Below are 20,222 nucleotides of genomic sequence, written 5' to 3'. Positions count from 1 at the left end.
CTGGGCCCTTGTGGAAGCTAGTGGTTCGCGGGAGGCGGCTCCCAGAAGCGGCCTCCGAATCTCGGCTGGGGCGGGACGGGAAGGCGCAGGCAGCCCGCGTCGCCGGCACGCTCACGCACCCTCCCTGCCTGGCCGCCTCTGCGACCAGGTAAAGAGGGCGCTCGGGCCACCGGCTCCCCAGCCCCCGCGACCCTTCAATGACTGCTCTTGGCGTCGGGGGTCGACAGGGCTGAGGATGCGTGGGAAGGGCGGGAAGGGTGAGGGCGTGGAATCAGTGTCCCGATTTTTCTCCAGCCCCACGGCCGTCTTGGCGTCTTTAGACACGGGTCCTGGGTGTACGGGCGGAGGGCTTCGGGCCCCTTCTCAGTTTTAGGCATTTCCAAGTTTTCCCTGGTCCCATGGTTTCTGCTGGTGGGGAAAAGGAGCAGCTTCCAATTGTAGAAGCTGTATGAGGTCTCTGAGCGTTTGCTTTTAAGTGTAGTTTCAAGGCTTTTGAGATCACGCTTTAACTTTTTCTCTTTGACACTTGGTTTTCCATTTCAGCCCTTCCTGATTGGAGAAAGCAGTGGTATGTGAATACTACTTAACCGTTGCTCCAAAGGACTTGCCTCATTTTGGGCCATTTGCTTATGTTACACCGTCAAAACGGTGTTCTTCTTCTTTTTTTTAACTAAGATAGAAAGCTTGGTTTTAACTTGCGTGAACTTAAAAAAAAATTTTTTTAGCATCAAAGTACAAATATTTCCCATCTCAATTTTCTACCTAGTTTTGGAATTAGGTGACTTTTTTTTTCCCCCTTTATTCTTAATGCTAGGATCCGTTAATGCCATGATCCCTTAGTGCCATGATCCCATCCCTTGTTCTTGAATACCAAGGGATTGCCAGCATTTAATAATATATCTTGGGTTAAATTATTAATAAAGAGAGTAGTGTTCTAATTTTTTTTCCTAAGGTTTTCAATAGAAACTGTTGACAGGAGAAAATGCAAAAGCTGGCAAGAACTAGATACATGACAGTTTAAAACGTGAACATCATTTAAATATTGTGAAAATAAATTCTTTGTTAAAACACAATAACTGAGTGCTTTGCTGTCATATTTAATAAATCAAGCATTAAGCTGTGAGGTTTTTTTTTTGCTTTTTAAACTTTGATGGGGTACATACACTAAGTATTGCTTTTAGCATACTTGTTACTTCCAATTGTGTTGAGTTATACTCAAAAGTATCACTTTAAGATGTCTAACTTCAAAAATAAGTTAAAATATCAAGATTTGAGAGTTGTTTGATCATTGCTTTTGTTTTCTTTACACTTCTACTCCATGTAGTGTTCCCATTAAGTTTTTACTTGGTAGCTTTTGCATCTTCACCTGCAGTTTGAAATAAGTATAAATCCTGTGTATCCAGTTGGCCTTCCTAACAGCAAAGATTTAACAGACCTTGACACTAACAAATTATGGGGCTAGGCAACGGAAATGTTTGTGGTATATAAAAAAGAAAAAAAAAAAAAAAACCCAGTGCCTTGTATATATTGTGGTATATAGTTCCCTGCATATATGTTGTTTTTTATCCTCAAGCATTCGAAGCAGCCTAATGAATTCTGTTATGATTAACACTTGGAATGCAGGGATTTAAAGCTTTTAGATCAAAACAGGCACCAGTATTGCTTGTTGTGGGAATTTAGTAATTTTATTTCAGTCCTGCTGATGCTTCAAACATGTTAGCATTCACAGTGTGGATCTCTTAGTTATGAGGTCGGGCTGAGTGGCAAGCATTATGATACCATGGTAACATGATCCCCTGATTCTCCAGTGAGAAGCTGACACACTTCCCTTATGGCTAAGGTTACTGTAAGCTTTTTACTTTTAAACTTTTTTCTTTAATACTTCTTTTCCACATGAGAAAACATCTAATTTAATCATAGGATTTTGTTCTTGAGGACTTAACTGTCCTCACGTTACATAATGTAATGAGCTCTGAAGAAACTCATTTTTTTTTCCTTTTTCAACTTTTAATGTTTAAAGTAATTTGCTGCTACGTATATCTCTAGGGACAAGGTTTTGTTTTTTTTTTTCAATCTGTATTGTAAGAATGAATGGGATTCTGCAACCAAATAATTAGTGTCATTTTGTGGAATGTATAAAACACAGGTTAAGTTCTTACATTGATAATGCTGAGAGCTTGATATAGGAGGGAATTTAAACCAGTTTAAATTTAAATTTTAATCTGTAGGAAAAATTAACTTATAAAATCTTTATACTTGTAAACTGTGTCAAACTATTTATTTTGTATAATAAAAAAGTATGTGCAGACTAAGGGTTTCACTTTTATATTCTACCATTTGTGACTCCCTGGGTTTTAACCTGAGAACACTTCCCGCCCCCCCCCATATTTGAAAAATGACCCTCTTAGTTCAACATGAATCCTTACCTCTCCTGGGAAGAAGTTTGGAAATATAAAAAGCATAGTTTGGGTTTTGTCCATCAAAAGTTTTTTTTTTTTTTTAATAGTGTTAATGGATTAGGAATTTGGGGATAAATAAATAATAATAGTGATGGAGTTTTCTACTCTGTCACATGGGGTCACTATGATTCGAAAATTGAGTAGATGGCACAACAACTATAACAATAATGAATACTTACTAAGGGCTTCCTATGTCACAGATACTGTTCTCACAAGGCACTGTATGGTAGATAGTGTTATACTCATTTTATATACGAGTAAACTAATGCACAAAAAAGATTTTGTACAGCTACAGCGTATCCAGGATTTGAACTCAGTCTGGCTCAAGAGTCTGAGCTCTTATCCATGACTATAAATTTCTTGATGTATATATATTCTTGCTAACTATATAAACTTTGGTAAGATCCCTAGTTCTCCTGTCTGAATATCAATACACATCAAAACTTCTATGCTTTATTTACAGGTTTGTTTAGATTTCAGTTATACTTTTTCCCATTCAGCTCATAGAGATTATTCTGTTTCTCCAATTTAATTTACACTTTGGCGGATCCTTAAAATAGGTTCATTAATTTGAAAAAAAAGAATGGTGTTATGAAGATTGAGGTTCATGCTGTACTGAGACTAAAATGCTCAGGAAGAGTCTCGTTACAGTCATTACTGATATTCGTTTATGTGTATTTACTCATTCCTTGAACTAAAAGTTGTTGGAGAGACTGCAGTAAATAAAATAGATGAAGTCCCTGCCCCGTAGGGTTTTCTAGGCTGTAAACTTCATGGGAGCATATGCCAGGTCTCTTTCCCGTGGAGCCGCTGGGCTTGTTTGAACTGCAAACATTTTGGTTAGCAGCTGAGCACTTAACCGTTGCATGATCAGAGTGGAAAAAAAAAAAAAAAAAGATCAGAGTGTGCAAACTCAAAAACCAAACCCACTGCCATCAGGTCAGTTCTGACTCATAGGGACCCCATAGGGTTTCCAAGGCTGTAAATCTCTGTGGAAGCAGATTGCCACAGCTTTCTCCCGGGGAGCTGCTAGTGGTTTCGAATCACTGACCTTTTGGTTAGCAGTCAATCGCTTTAACCGCTGCGCCACCAGGGCCACCAATGTGCAGTGAGTTGCAATTTAAAATTTTTTTACTGTGTGGCATGATCAAAAAGTTTGAAAGGCACTGATCAAAGGAGTGAGTGTAGATTGAGAAGAGGGCAAAGCACTGAGCCATGGGTCACTGAAAGGTCTGAGAAGGATATGGTAAAGGGGATCAGGAAGCAACTGTCAGCTTAATCCAGTGTTGAAAATTGCCCAATAACCATGCCCTCAGAATGGAGGTTTTCATCAAGGATTACTAAGACAACACACTTGCTGAGAATAACTGTTAATTGCTGATGAATTTTGCTTTGATGAAATTGTTGCTGCAATAAAGTTATATGCTTCAATTTATAAAATTCTAAACTTAAAAAATAGCACTATTTGATGTTACAGAAATACTTTTTGAGTGTTTTCAAAACAGATACTTTTAATAGTTCAACAAATACTTTTGGTTTGATGTACAATTCTCTTCCATAAATTGGAATTAAAATGTATTTAAGGATTGTGACGATTAGAAGTAATGTATAAATGTTCTGTGTGGTCAGCAAATAGTAGATGGACAATAAAATCTAATACTATTTAGAATAATATGCTTTGTTCATTCATCTAGCATTTATTAAATTTCTAGCAAATTCCAGGCAGTGATATTGTCTTATTTAAAAAAAAAAATCTTAATATTTTACTGCACTTACATAATTTTCTTGGCATTATCTCTTATATATAATTTATCAACTTATAATGTAATATTTAGTTGCTATAGAGCCCGACTTGAACTTTGAACACAAAACTTTCAAAACGCCTTATCTATTTTATGGAGTGATATGCTTATTTTTTTTCTCATTCTCCCACTTTATACGTGGGGTAAAGTAAAAAACACTCATAAAACTCATTCCCTTTTCATATGTGAAATGTTTCAATTTATTAAAGCCAAGATATATTTATTAGAATGAGAATGCAGAAAAGCCTAATTCATAAAATCTTAAACCTGTGACTAGTTCAGTCATTTAAAAATGTCTTTGAAGATTCCCAAGAAACCCAGGCTTCAATATTTGATTTATGTTACTTAGTCCCTCTGCTGCAAGATTTTCCAAGCAAACTGGCATGTCCAGGGAGAAGATACACACTTTACCAGCTCTGTTCAGCTCTTGAGTTTTGTGGGTTTTGCCTTCTGCTTTCTCACTTCTCCTCAGTATCAGTTGCAGTATGGTACCTGTCAAATCTAAGAGAAAGAGCAAATGACACTACTGCTGTGCTTGGCAGGAGTGTAATGTGGAGTAACGAGAGCTCTGCCCCAGAAGCCCCCGGAGACCCAGAAGATGATTCTATAGTACCTACCTTCTTAAAGGCCATGACATGAAATTAATGAACTATGGAATTCTCCAAGTAGAAATGGGGAAGGAAAACAGATGGGTTTCTTTACCTAGCATATTTGTAAACTTTGAACACATACTATGTACTACTCTCTTGAGACACTAAGACCCAGTGGAGGCCAAAAACATATTAAATTTGTACAAGTTTTCTTAGAAAATATGTTAGTACTTATTGGGGAAAAATTGCCCAGGGGAAGTAACTTTTTTTAAACTCCAAGATCATTAAGTCACATTTTTAATCTTTCAGGAAAAGAACACCAACAACTACATTGGAAAAAAAAATTATATTAAAAATCAACAGTACTTTGCATTTTCTTTCAGGCATCTCATTAATTTTTAGAGATCTCCATAGGCAGGTTATTGCTATTTTGTTGGCATTTAGCATTTATTAAGTGCTCACAGTGAGAAGAGTTTATAGAATATGTAACAGCCGCTTTTCAAGATTCTTATATTTAGAAAGTGGCAAATATATATGTACTCTAATTTTTTATATTTCTACATATCTTAATTCAACAAAAACTGTAAAATACCATAGCATTGCTTTGAATTAAAAAATGTTAGCAAGACTAGTCTCATAATTACTCTTTCCTAGACTGTTGGATAAGTGAGGGGATCCATCGTGTTTTCTTTCAAATCTGCCTTGTTGAAGCGCGTAGGGACCTTCTTTATAGTATCTTACTGTCAGAAGAGGAAATTAAGAGGATTAGTAAATTAATCAGCAGTACATTTCCAGGGGCAAACTCCACAGAGACATCAATTCCTACAAAGTGTGGTTCGTTCTTTTTGCCTGGAAACTTTAATAAATCCCCTTAATATGTTTTAAAATCAGTTCTAGGTGCCGAACAAAAACCCTCCCTGAGGTAATATAAGTTCAGGTTTCCATGGGTTAAAAAGTTGTTACTTCCAAATTACTTGAAATAATTTTTCCTCAGCTAATCTTTTAAAGAAGTTACAATTCATGGTGCATATCTGTTATGTTTTAATAAAATAAATATAACTTAATAAAATTTTGGTAGTTAAGAGTACTTTGCTAACTATACCCACTTATTATAATGGATGATTTGCTGTTTAATAGAAATGTTAAGGACCAAGAAGCTTAAAAAAGTATTTGACTCTTGCTTTTGATTTAAAAAAAAAAAAAAAACTGGGGAATTTAGACTATTAAAGGAAATTTAGTATGTTGAAATTTTCCTAAAATTCAGGGTACACAAACTTTTCAAATACACTTAAAAGTAAAAGTGATTTTCATATGCACTTTTAAAAGAGTTTTAAATAATTCCTTTATATACCATCTTCCTGTAACATGCTTCCCAAGCCGAATGCTTTTACAGAGTGCCATCTAGTGTTAATTTTAGACTAGCGATTTATGGATTAGAACGTGGAGAATTTTGGACCCAGGCAATGTATTAATCAAAAAAGTCATGATACAAAAGCCTTAAGGAGTGTGACTTGAAAACACCCACATATAATCTGACCTCAAGATTGTGCATGTTTACATCTTTAAGGTAACCAGTGTGTGTATTAATCCATGTATTCATTCAACAAATACTATTTGGTTATATGCCAGGCCTTGGTCCGAAAAAAAAAAAAAAAAAAACCATTGCTGTCAAGTTGATTCCGACTCATAGCGACCCTATAGGACAGAGTAGAACTGCCCCATATGGTTTCCAAGGAGCACCTGATGGATTTGAACTGCTGACCTTTTGGTTAGCAGCCATAGCTCTTAACCACTCACTACACCACCAGGGTTTTCAGGCCTTGGTCTAGGTTTCCAAAAAAAAGAAAAAAATATTGCTGTGGAGTCAATTCTGATTTATAATGACCCTATAGGACATAATAGAACTGCCCCACAGGGTTTCCAAGGCTGAGAGAAGCAAACTGCCATATCTTTCTCCCAGAGTGGCTGGTAGGTTGGCACTGCCCACCTTGTGGTTAGTGGAGTGCTTAGTCTCTGCACCACCAGGGCTCCTCTGTTCTACTTATAGGAGTGAACAAAACAAAATTTCTCCTTTCATGGAACATTCTAATTGGAGTAGACAGATAATAAATATATAGTATAACAATGATAAATTCTGTCGAGAAAAATAAAGCATAGAAGGGTTACAAAGGCTTTTTGGGCGGATGGGGATGTGTTGGGTCTCAGTAAAAAGTAAACCTGAAGGAGGTAAGGGAGTGGAAACATCTGTGCATGTGTAAAGGCTGTGAAGTGGGAATGTGCTTAGTGTTTTAGAGGAATAACAAGCCAGTTTGGCTGAAGCAGTATGAGAGGTGAGGAGAGTTGAGATGAACCCGGACACATAGTAGGATTAGATTACAGAGGGCTTTGGAGGCCATTGTAAGGAGTTTGGCTCTTACTCTGAGTGTGAAGGGAGGCATTGGAGGGTTTTGAGTGGAGTAGTGACATGATCTTACTACAGTTTTAATAAAATCACTTTGGCTGCTGTGTTGAAAATAGACTAGAAGAAGCTAGAACAGAAAAGGCAGAGAAACCTACTAGGAGGCAATACTACAGTCCAGAAGAGAGGCAACGGTAATTTAGATCACAGTGGAAGCAATGGAGATGATGTGATCAGATTCTGGATGTATACTGAAAGTAGAGCCAACATAATTTTTCTGATGGGTTGGTTATGGGGATGTGAAAGAAAAGAGCAATTAAGGATGACTCCCAAGGTTTTTTTGGCCTGAGCATCTACAGATAGAGAAGACACGGGAGCAGGTTTTGGGAGTGGGGAAGAATAAGGAACTTGATTTTGGACACGTTAAGTTTGAAATATTTCAGCTATCTATACTTATGGGCAAATTCAAACATTTTCCTATTGTGTTTCAATACTCAACACCTAAACACATATTAAAGTCCACTTACTTTAGGAGAATCCATTTCTCATGAGGAAATGAATATACCTCTGTGATTATTATTTTGTAGGCTCATAAAACAGAAGCCACGTGGGAGGAATGTTGATCATTCAGGGAGGCCCAACCTTGGCAAAATTTCTCTAGGCTCTTATTATCCCCAGACACCTCTTGGTATTCTTGGTTGATTTCTTCTTTCCTGTTCTATTTATCTCCTCTGTTCTTACCTCCAGTGAGAAACCAAAGTACTTAATTGGGACATTCTGTGGCAATGCACCCAAGGAATATTTTAAAGGAGCTGGGTATAAAATCACTCTAAGACGTGTAAAATCACCCCAAGACTAGTTAATTGCACAGGGTTCAAGTCTTTCTTCTGGAAACTACATACTCGTTCTTCAAGAACAAATTCTTGTAGATTATTATCTACCACAAATCATTGCTTTTGAAACTTTCATTATGTTAGTTTCTGCGTTATAATTTAAGGCTTATAACCACTTCAATTTATGCTTCAGGTGAACCAATGAAAGAAGAAGATGAAAGGCATTGAGAAAAGTCTTACAGAAGAATATCTCTATCTGGACTTTTCTCATCAAACAGAAGGCTGCATCTTTCCTCTGCATACATCTGTAACTGTATTTTTGTTGTCGTACTGTGACTGCAAAATTTTTAAAGTTTGCTTAGTCCTCACCAGAGAAAGTACAGAGATTTCCCTAATAAGAAATGTATTGCCCCAGGATGTTGAAACACAGATGATTTCAAGGGAAGAGCTTCCACCAATAGTCCAGAATTGTTGTTTACCTGCAGTGGTGGAAAGACCAGGCAATTTTTGTAGGGCGGGACTGGCCGTTGTACTAAGGTACATCATTCAGAAATCATATGAAGCAGATCCCTCAAAGAAGGAAATGTTGGAACTACTGGGTTTTAAAAAGACTTGCTTGAAAGCCTGTGCTGAAGTAAGTATATTGTTTCTGCCGTTGTTATTTAAAACCAGAGTGATGGGTAGCACATTCACCTGAATATTATTTTAACCTCCTGTTGGGACCCAAATTCTCATTTATTTAAAAAAAATCCACAGAAACCAATGAAATAGTTTAAGTAGCCCTTCATGTGTGCCAATATTTCAATGCACTATTGGAAAATAAGAATTTGAGAGGTTTGGAGACATTATTTTTACGATATTTTTAGAGAGTTGCTTCTTTTTCATCCTTTATGTGTGTTGAGGATTTTTAAAGAGAATTTTTATACATAAACAGGAGCCCAAGCAGCAGTGCATTCAAAACAGCTTTTTAATTTCTTTTTATTTTAAAGGCTTAGGGAAGTAGATATTTATTCAGTAAAAGGATACAGGAATGCTGAACCTCCCAATATGGAATGTTATCACTTCTGGAGCACTATAACGTGTCTCTGATGTAGCATAAAAACCTAGCCCAGAGATGATACAGCCCAACACTTGACAAATTCTCTAAACCAGGCTTATTTCCCAATAGAAAATACTTTTTCTTCAAGCTATGTTGAAAGTATCCTTTCATTTCTTTTTTATTTTGTTTTGTAGGTTAGTCAGTGGACCAGGCTTTGTGAACTCACCATCCCTTTGGCTATTGAGAATTTCCTCAGAGAGTCTTCTGAACAGCCCTCGGCGATCCCTGTAGAAATATTACAGCTAGAGAAAAAACTCAGTGAGCCTGTTAGAGTACACAATGACGACAAACTCCGTAGGCAGAAGTTGAAGCAACAGAAGGCTGCTGGAGTTGGACTTTCCCTTGGTAAGGACGAAGCAAAGAGCAAGGTCTGTAATCAGGAAACATCTGAAGAGTTGGACTCTCCATCCAAGAGCCTGGAACTGGAAGTGGCATTCTCAAAGCTCACAGCACAGGAAGAACCAGTCACTGCCAACAGGGAGCCTTCTCACATCAGAAAAGCAAAAGCCTCTGACCTTCCACCTCTGGAGCACGTGTTTGCAGAAGGGCTTTACTTCACGTTGGCAGATATCGTGCTCTTGCCCTGTGTTCATCATTTTTTGGTAAGGTTTTATCTGGAGGGGATACTCTATGGTGGTCTATGATATTGCCTAGATTTTAATCCCAGTTTCACTTCGTACTATCATGTATGTCTCTGTTCAGGTTACATCTCTCTGTCGCTTTTTTCTTATCTGTAAAATGGTGATAATACTAGTAACTGCCAGAATAGGATCAGTGTGAGGAAGAAATGACATAATTCATACAAAGTGTGGGGAACAGTGCTTGGGATACAGCAAGTACTCAATAAATGTTAGTAATTATATCTTTTAATTTTGTGTTGCCAAAGTATTAGTAGTTATTATGATTTCTAATTTCAAATTGCCCAGTATACAGAAACTGAAAAAGCTGGTCGGTTATATTTTATAATTGACTAGTTCCTTAATATATTAATCTTGTTCTGTTAGGCATTGTCAAATCAGAAATAGCTTATCCTTATTTTTGTATTTCTCTGTTCTGCATATGATTAAAGTAGCTAGCTATCCTATCCTGTGCTATGGGAGAATATAGGAGGAAAGTTTTCTTTCCTGTCAGGGGAACCATTGACTAGACAGAATTGAGCAAGTCTGACCTTTTAGGATCAAGAGAAGATTCCGGGGCTTTAGGCAAGTGCCTAAGTTTGAGAAAAGAATGAAAACTAGAAAATGGATTACACTAAAGAAACTGGATAAAAAGATTGATATTCTACCCTTTTTTGCTATAGCATTGGTTGGCTTCTTATTTTTTCATAGTTATTACTTGAAAAGAAATGAAAGAGGGACCATGTCTCCTGCAGAGATTTGGCTTGTTCCACACAAGTTACTATTAAGATGGTGATAAAGTCCCCTCTTGTTGAAATTGCACTTCACCTTCAATACGTTGACCTAATAAGGGAGACAATGTGTTAGAGTCGAAAGAGTTCTGATCTTGGAGCAGAGTTTGAATCCGGATTCTGTAATTTACCTACCAGCTTTTTGTGACTTTGGGCTGATTATTACACCTCTCTAAGCCTCATTATCCTCATCTATAAAATTTAGATAATATCCTCATTATCCTCATCTATAAAGTTAAGATAATATACTCCTTGAAGACATATTATAAGGCTCAGAAATATATTCTTAGAAGTACTGTATGTAAAATGATGAATCATGGGTCAATGCATGGCTCATAAGAAGGAGCTCAATAAATAGAAGTTATTATAATTAATAAATCTTGAGAAAAATCACAATAGATTAGGCAAACTAAGTTAACTTTTCTCTGCTTGGTGTGGAAAGACGTTTAGGGCCACAAGATTTTAGTAATGGATTTTTAAAAAATATATAATATGATATATAATACATTATTATATACACATCCATAAATATTTCCTGATGCTAATAATAATAGAGTTTGGATCTTTAAGGGTTGTGTAATATCACATATGAGATTAAAATTTGTACATCAACTTCTTCATTTGGGGAGGGATTTCTTACAGTGTGAGTATTTTGACTCATTCCAAGGATAGAAGGGAGAATGATCTACTGGGAGAGGAAAATCACTTTTGAAATGGTTTTATTTGATAATTACAATATCCTAGACAAGTGACTAATGTCCTACTGTTAAAAAATTGAGTGTGTGAGTATATATATGTAATACACATGTATGTATGTGTGTGTATATGTATATACATACATTCATGTGTGTTATATACAAGAATTGATACCTTTGAATTATGGTGTTGGCAAAGAATACTGAATATACCATGAACTGCTAAAAGAACGAACAAATCTGTCTTAGAAGAAGTACAACCAGAATGCTCCTTAGAAGCAAGAATGGCGAGACTACCTCTAACATACTTTGGACATGTTATCGGGAGGAATCAGTCCTTGGAGAAGGACATCATGCTTAGTAAAGCAGAGGGTCAGTGAAAAAGATGAAGACCTTTAACGAGATGGATTGACACAGTGGCTACAACAGTGGGCTCAAGCATAACAACAATAGTGAGGTTGGCCCAGGACTAGGTAGTGTTTCGTTCTGTTGTATATAGAGTTGCTATGAGTTGGAACTGACTTGATGGTACCTAACAACGATAACAACAACAACAAAATATATATGTGTGTACATACATATGGAAACCCTGGCGGGTTAAGAGCTATGGCTGCTAACCAAAAAGTTGGCAGTTCGAATCTGCCAGGCAATACTTGGAAACCCTGTTGGGCAGTTCTACTCTGTCCAATAGGGTTGCTATGAGCCAGAATCGACTCTATGGCGGTGAGTTTTTTTTTTTTTTAGTACATATATAATATTCACACAGAAATATATATATATATATTTCTGTGTGGAGGAGAAAAGAACAGGGTGAAAATAATATTAGAGTGAGCATGGGAAGCTGTAACTCTTTGCAACTTTCCAATTGGTTTTTAAGAGTTGCATTTGTCCTTCTTTGAAGCATTTCACCCTTTCTCCTACTATGGAATTAGATTTCATCTTCATTATGTATCATCAACACTTCAGATATTTCTACTGACAGATGAGAAAAGACTTCTGATGAAATCTATGTATTTGGAGGCTTGTGCTTCACTAAGTTAGGTGGGATCGATCGATTGTCATTTTCTTAAAAATATTTCTCTTTTCCTCAAAATTGAAAACAAAACATGACTGAAAACCAAAATAGCTTAGGAATTAAAGGCTGTGAAAAGGAAAGAGATTCAGGAAATGCTTAGATGTTGCTTGGTATTTTAAATGTCATAGTGTTCATGGACCTGGGTGCAGAGAAAACATCTGTTTTTTTTTCTCTAGTCAAAAGATTTCTAGATTTTCTTATTCCTGATACCTTCCCTCTATTACCAACTTCAGTCTTTAGGTCAATCATTTGATACATTATGAAATAGTATTGATCTTCTTAGCTTCTCTGGCTGTTTCTAATTCCCTACGAGTTGACTTAGCAGCACATCATTCATTCATTCATTTGAGAAACTTATTGACAGCATGCTGTATAAGCCAGGCGCTATTGTAGGCACTAGGAATATAGTGATGAACATGATAGATAAAGTCCTGGCCTTCCTAAAGTTAATATTCTAGTAAAAACCCCATTGCCATCGAGTTGATTCCAACTGTTAGCGACCCTAGAGGACAGAGTAGAACTGCCCCATAGAGTTTCCAAGGAGCATCTGGTGGATTTCAACTGCTGACCTTTTGGTTAGCAGCCATAGCTCTTAACCACTACACCACCAGGATTTCCAAGTAGGGGAAGATAAACCAATAAATAATATTTATTTAAATAATGGGGAGTTCTATATATATAAAAAAAAGATACAGCAATAAAGAAGACGTGAGCACTTGCTTTCAAACTCAACAAAACAAATAAAAATTTGGATTCAACTGAGTGAAGATGATTTTAGACCATTTATGTTGATGGCACAGGACTGGGCAGTGTTTCGCTCTGTTGTACATAGGGTCGCCATGAGTTAGAATCGCCTCCATGCCACCTAACAACATTTTGATGGCCATCTTCTTTTCAGCTGATTTGCATTTGATTTTACCTAAGTTTAAATACGATTTACTAGGTTAGTGTCAAGTGAGGCCAAAGTATTCCTATTGAGAACCCCCACCCCCAAGTCAGATAGGAAATATAAAAATAACCATGTATCTCCTTCTAGTTTTATCTCCTTCTACCCCCACGTGTCTGTCAGTTTGTCGTACTGTGGAGGCTTTGTGTTGCTGTGATGCTGGAAGCTATGCCACTGGTACTCAGATACCAGCAGGGTCACCCATGGAGGACAGGTTTCAGCTGAGCTCCCAGACTAAGACAGACTAGGAAGAAGGACCCAGCAGTCTGCTTCTGAAAAGCATTAGCCAGTGAAAACCTTACAAATAGCAGAGCAAAATTGTCTGATATAGTGCTGGAAGATGAGCCCCCCAGGTTGGAAGGCACTCAAAAGATGACTGGGGAAGAGCTGCCTCCTCAAAGTAGAGTTGACCTTAATGAAGTGGATGAAGTAAAGCTTTCGGGACCTTCATTTGCTGATGTTGCACGGCTCAAAATGAGAAGAAACAGCTGCAAACATCCGTTAATAATTGGAACCTGGAATGTATGAAGTATGAATCTAGGAAAATTGGAAATCGTCAAAAATGAAATGGAATGCATAAACATCGATATCCTAGGCATTAGTAAGCTGAAATGGACTGGTAGTGGCCATTCTGAATTGGACAATCATATGGTCTACTATGCTGGGAATGAAAACTCGAAGAGGAATGGTGTATTCATCGTCAAAAAGAACGTTTCAAGATCTATCCTGAAGTACAACACTGTCAGTGATAGGATAATATCCATACGCCTACAAGGAAGACCAGTTAATACAATTATTATTCAAATTTATCCACCAAACACTTGTGCCAAAGATGAAGAAATAGAAGATTTTTATCGGCTGCTGCAGCCTGAAATTGATTGAACATGCAATCAAGATGCATTGATAATTACTGGTGATTGAAATGCAAAAGTTGGAAACAAAGAAGAAGGATCAGTCGTTGGAAAATATGGGCTTGGTGATAGAAACAATGCTGGAGATCGAATGATAGAATTTTGCAAGACCAATGACTTCTTCATTGCAAATACCTTCTTTCACCAACATACACATGGAACTCACCAGATGGAACACACAGAAATCAAATTGACTACATCTGTGGAAAGAGACAATGGAAAAGCTCAATATCATCAGTCAGAACAAGGCCAGGGGCCGACTGTGGAACAGACCATCAATTGCTCATATGCAAGATCAAGCTGAAACTGAAGAAAATCAGAGCAAGGCCACGAGAGCCAAAATATGCCCTTGAGTATACCCCATCTGAATTTAGAGACCATCTGAAGAACAGATTTGATGCATTGAACACTAGTGACCAAAGACCAGACGAGTTGTGGAATGACATCAAGGACATCATCCATGAAGAAAGCAAGAGGTCACCGGAAAGACAAGAAAGAAAGAAAAGACCAAGATGGATGTCAGAGGAGACTCTGAAACTTGCTCTTGAGCATCAAGCAGCTAGAGCAAAAGGAAGAATTGATGAAGTAAAAGAACTGAACAGAAGATTTCAAAGGGCCTCTTGAGAGGACAAAGTAATGTATTATAATGACATGTGCAAAGAGCTGGAGATGGAAAACTAAAAGGGAAGAACAGGCTCGGCGTTTCTCAAGCTGAAGGAACTGAAGAAAAAATTCAAGCCTCGAGTTCCAGTAGTGAAGGATTCCATGGGGAAAATACTAAATGACGCAAGAAGCATCAAAAGAAGATGGGAGGAATACACAAAGTCATTATACCAAAAAGAATTAGTCAATATTCAACCATTTCAAGAGGTGGCATATGATCAGGAACTGATGGTACTGAAGGAGGAAGCCCAAGCTGCTCTGAAGGCATTGAAGAAAAACAAGGCTCTAGGAATTGATGGAATATCAATTGAGATGTTTCAACAAACAGATGCAATGCTGGAAGTGCTAACTTATCTAATGCCAAGAAATATGGAAGACAACTTTCTGGCCAACTGACTGGAAGAGATCCATATCTATGCCTATTCCCAAGAAAGGTGATTCAACCGAATGTGGAAATTATAGAACAATATCATTAATATCACACGCAAGCAAAATTCTGCTGAAGATCATTCAAAAATGGCTGCAGCAGTATATCGATAGGGAACTGCCAGAAATTCAGGCCCGTTTCAGAAGAGGACGTGGAACCAGGGATACCATTGCTGATGTCAGATGGATCCTGGCTGAAAGCAGAGAATACCAGAAGGATGTTTACCTGTGTTTTATTGACTCTGCAAAGGCATTCGACTGTGTGGATCATAACAAACTATGGATAACACTGCGAAGAATGGGAATTCCAGAACACTTAATTGTGCTCATGAGGAACCTTTGTATAGATCAAGAGGCAGTTGTTTGGACAGAACAAGGGGATACTGATTGGTTTAAAGTCAGGAAAGGTGTGCGTCAGGGTTGTATTCTTTCACCATACCTATTTAACCTGTATGCTGAGCAAATAGTACGAGAAGCTGGACTATAGGAAGAAGAACAGGGCATCAGGATTGGAAGAAGACTCATTAACAACCTGCGTTATGCAGATGACACAACCTTGCGTGCTGAAAGTGAAGAGGACTTGAAGCACTTACTAATGAAGATCAAAGACCACAGCCTTCAGTATGGATTGCACCTCAACATAAAGAAAACAAAAATCCTCACAACTGGACCAATGAGCAACATCATGATAAACGGAGAAAAGATTGAAGTTGTCAAGGATTTCATTTTACTTGGATCCACAATCAACAGCCATGGAAACAGCAGTCAAGAAATCAAAAGATGCATTGCATTGGGTAAATCTGCTGCAAAGGACCTCTTCAAAGTGTTGAAGAGCAAAGATGTCACCCTGAAGACTAAGGTGCGCCTGACCCAAGCCACGGTATTTTCAATCACATCATATGCATGTGAAAGCCGGACAATGAATAAGGAAGACCGAAGAAGAGTTGACGCTTTTGATTTGTGGTGTTGGCGAAGAATATTGAATTTACCATGGAGTGCCAAAAGAACGAACAAATCTGTCTCAGAAGAAGTGCAGCCAGAGTGCTCCTTAGAGGCAAGGATGGCAAAACTGTGTCTTACATACTTTGGACATGTTATCAGGAGGGATCAGTCCCTGGAGAAGGACATCATGCTTGGCAGAGTACAGGGTCAGCAGAAAAGAGGAAGACCCTCAATGAGGTGGATTGACACAGTGGCTTCAACATTGAGCTCAAGCATAACAACTCTTGTGAAGATGGCGCAGGACCGGGCAGTGTTTTGTTCTGTTGTGCATAGGGTCGCTATGAGTCAGAACCGACTCGACAGCACCTAACAACAACAACAGCATCTCCTTCTAAAGATAAAAAAAAGAACTAGTGAGGAACTTTTTTTTCACCTCAGTTTACAGAAAACTTGTACACTCAGCCTCTTCTATTACATGTATTCCCTGATTAAGTTTTTCTCTTTTGACATTTAATATTTAAAGTAATTCTCAAAATATTTTTCTTGTGTTTTTGTATTTTTCCTGAATCTGCACATTTTCTTTTTCAGGAATTCATGTTTCTTTGCCAAAGTCTTGTTCTTGTTTATTTTATATTTATTTTACTCCTTTAAGTCATTTTGAGTAATGAAACAGTCTTTTTAGTTTATATATTGATTTTGATGCCAAGCCTTTATGCTTGCATTACCACAAATTGGGCTGATTAAAGTGACAGTACAAATGATCAAAATCAAGATCAAGTTCATAGTCACAAATCAAGGTCAAATTACTAGTTTGGATCAGAAACACAGTGTTGGACCTGGAATCAGGATATTTAGCTACAGAAATAAATCTATTGACATAAAAGAACAGAATCTATTTTACTAAGCCAAGGTTTGGACTACCAGAGGTCAGAATTACAAGGGCTAGGGAAAACACCTAAACCAAACCAAACCAGTTGCCATCGAGTCGATTCTGACTCAAAGCAACACTATGGGACAGAGTAGAACTGCCCCCATACAGTTTCCAAGGAGCGCCTGGTGGATTCAAACTGCTGACCTTTTGGATAGTAGCCATAGCTCTTATCCACTGTGTCACCAGGTTTCTGGGAAAACACCCAGTTATGCTAAATAGAATGGAGCAGAACAATAGCAAGTAGAATGGCTGAGATGTTGTGTATACACCTGCTCCAACCTTCTCTTCCGCTTCGATGGATATTGGTTTGCAAAGTTAACACCTGATGGCCCAGCACTTCCTCATAAATTAAAACGCACACTTCTTAAGTTTTTCGCCTTCTAATTCATTTGCTAGAATCTTCTAGTAGCTAGTAGAGTATGCATATGGGAAAGGTAGTAATGAATAGCTGTACTAGGGCAAAATCCTGCTGCTCCTTGATACCAGGAAATTTAGTATTTTTTCAATTGCTGCTAGTAAACCCATAAACTTTGGTAGAACTAATTAAAAGATTATTCTATTCTTGTTTTAAGACAGAGAAGTTGCCATTTTATAGAATCTTTCTGTTTTTGAATACTTATGATTTCATTTTCTATATTTTCACTTCTAATATTTTGAATTACATTCCCTTAAAGTATGAGACATCTTTATCAGCTGAAGTAACATCATTCTTCTTTTGAAGAAATTGATTTTTGAGCAAAAATACCTATACTAAATATCTTTCAGCATCCTATTTGACATAAAAATAGATATCTCACTATTGGCTGGCATCTTGAAAAAAAATACTTATTCTACTTACTTAGTGGTTAATTTGTATTTTCCGTATCTTTTCTATGCATCAGGCCTTAAAAGTTTTCAGTTTTAACCAAATAAGTACATTTCATATAAATTAAGAACTGAAATTCTATTGCCATTTAAATAGGTTGTTTATGCTATTTTACCCTGAAGCACTGGGTTTTTTGTTTTACACTGCCTACCTAAACATTTGTTGGTTATTATATGTATTATAGAGACTAGACATGTCTAAGAAAATGCAGTAAATAAGCACAAAATACGTTCTATATTAAGTCATTGGAAAGAGATGAAGATAGTTTGGATGGATATATATAACATCTTGCTTCTCTCTTTATTCAGACAGATTTTTCTCCTCTTAACAACTAAGCTACTAGATTTCATTTTGTGTTTCTGGTAGCAATTATTTCTTACTATTGTTTTAAAAATAAATCCTCTTATTTTCTTATCCTTAAAGATCTCTGTTGTTTATAATTGCTTTATCTTATGAGACAGGTAACTTTTTTTTTTTCCATTATTTCTTAGGAACAAATTTAATTTTCATCTCACACATTTTTCATTAGCTCCTTCTTTAAATATATTTTCTTGAGTGTAATGAGTGTGGTTTATTACCTCCTGAGCTGTCTGGGTATTAGTAGAGCTGCCTGGCGTGTTGATTAAATGGGGTGACCTGTCATGCAGACTAAAATTCCTCAATTTCTTTTAAACATGAATCATTGTCATTTAATCACAACTTATTTTCAAAAGGAAAGAAAGATGCCCTATTCATCTAACAAATAAGAATAAATCAATACTGTGGAGAGTAAAGGAAAGATGAGGAAATGATGACATTTCTGAATTGATTGATTAATTTATCATGTCATAAACTCAATTCCCTTAGCACTTAATCTATTTTCATGCAACTAAGAACTTTGAGGATAATTATAAATTTTTTGGTTCCCAGAGTACCATTTAGGACAATGCTTTTCAAACTTGGATGCTCTAACTCTCAGTAAAGAATATATTTTACAAGATGATAGAGTATACAAATACTAACATGCATCTTTCTGTCATATTAATAACACATATATGTGTTAGGTGCCATCCAGTCGATTTTTCTAGTTATAGCGACCCCATGTGACAGGGTAGAACTGTACCATAGGGTTTTCTAGGCTGTAATCTTTATGGGAGCAGATCACCAAAGGTTTCTCTGCAGAGCTGCTGGGTGAGTTTGAACCACCGACCTTTCTGTTAGCAGCTGAGCACTTAACTCTTGTACCACTTGGGCTCCTTCCTACATACACACACAGATATACTTATAACTACTTGCAAAATCACCCACCTTACTCCATGCTATGTACTCTGACATTTTTTTATTTCATTTCATTTTTTAAAAAGCCACTATGTTGATTTTTCAATCTTCTAATGGATCATAACCAGCAGTTTGAAAAAACTCTAATTTAGGGGATTATTCTTTAAAGGTAATAAATGATTCCTTGATCATTTGTTCATCCACTCAATAGAGTGAATATTATTTACAAGTCAGTAGTTTAGGTGCTTGGAGTATTCAAAGAGAATTAAACATAAATCCCGATATTTGTACTTGTGTTCTGGATCTCATCCCCTCATGCTTTTTCAAGGACTTTGCTCTCCCAGTTATCCCTCCCCTTCCTGCATTTCAATTTCTCCTTCTCTACTAGGTTTTTCCAGCAGTATGTAGACATGTCCTAGTATCCCCAGTATTAAAATAATAAAATCCTGTCAACCCTACATCTCCTTCCAGCTACTGTGCCATGTCTTTACTCCCCTTCATAAGAAAACATCTTGAGATATCTATAGTCTGTCTATACTTTTTTACTTCACATTCTATTTTTAATTCATATTATACCTATACCCCACTGTGACTAAGTTTGTTAAGATTACCAGTGACCTCTATTTTGCCAAATCCCAAAGTCACTTTTCCATTCTTGCCTCATTTAACTTGAGCACAGTCAACCATGTCCGTCTTGAACACTCCTTTCTTCTGTTAGCTTCTTTGAAAGTTTTCCTGTTTTCTTCAGATCACATCAGCATTCTTTTTAACTTAGTTTGCTGCCTCCTCCTCCTCTGCTTGACCTTAAATTTTGGAATGCCCATAAATCTGGACTGGGCCCCATCTCCTCTCAGTCCACACATGTAATCCCATCCAGGACCATGGCTTTGAGTAGTAGCCATATGCCAGTGGCTCTCAAGTC

The 20,222-nt window shown here is 37.2% G+C and overlaps 1 protein-coding gene across 1 annotated transcript in view; it reads left to right on the top strand.

The window, feature by feature from the left end:
• The first annotated feature begins 62 nt into the window (after positions 1 to 62).
• Positions 63 to 20,222, top strand: part of GSTCD (glutathione S-transferase C-terminal domain containing) — a 237,538-nt gene continuing 217,378 nt past the window's right edge. The window contains exons 1-3 of the mRNA XM_049885577.1: positions 63 to 148; positions 8,276 to 8,716; positions 9,316 to 9,783. Of these exons, the coding sequence (XP_049741534.1) occupies positions 8,297 to 8,716; positions 9,316 to 9,783 (888 nt within the window). The 5' untranslated portion in view covers positions 63 to 148; positions 8,276 to 8,296. The remainder of the gene's footprint in view (positions 149 to 8,275; positions 8,717 to 9,315; positions 9,784 to 20,222) is intronic.

The sequence above is a fragment of the Elephas maximus genome, chromosome 5, assembly GCF_024166365.1.
Source record: "Elephas maximus indicus isolate mEleMax1 chromosome 5, mEleMax1 primary haplotype, whole genome shotgun sequence".
Taxonomy (NCBI): Eukaryota; Metazoa; Chordata; class Mammalia; order Proboscidea; family Elephantidae; genus Elephas; species Elephas maximus.
The sequence above is the reverse complement of the archived record's forward strand: the minus strand, read 5'-3'. Positions and strand labels throughout refer to the sequence as shown.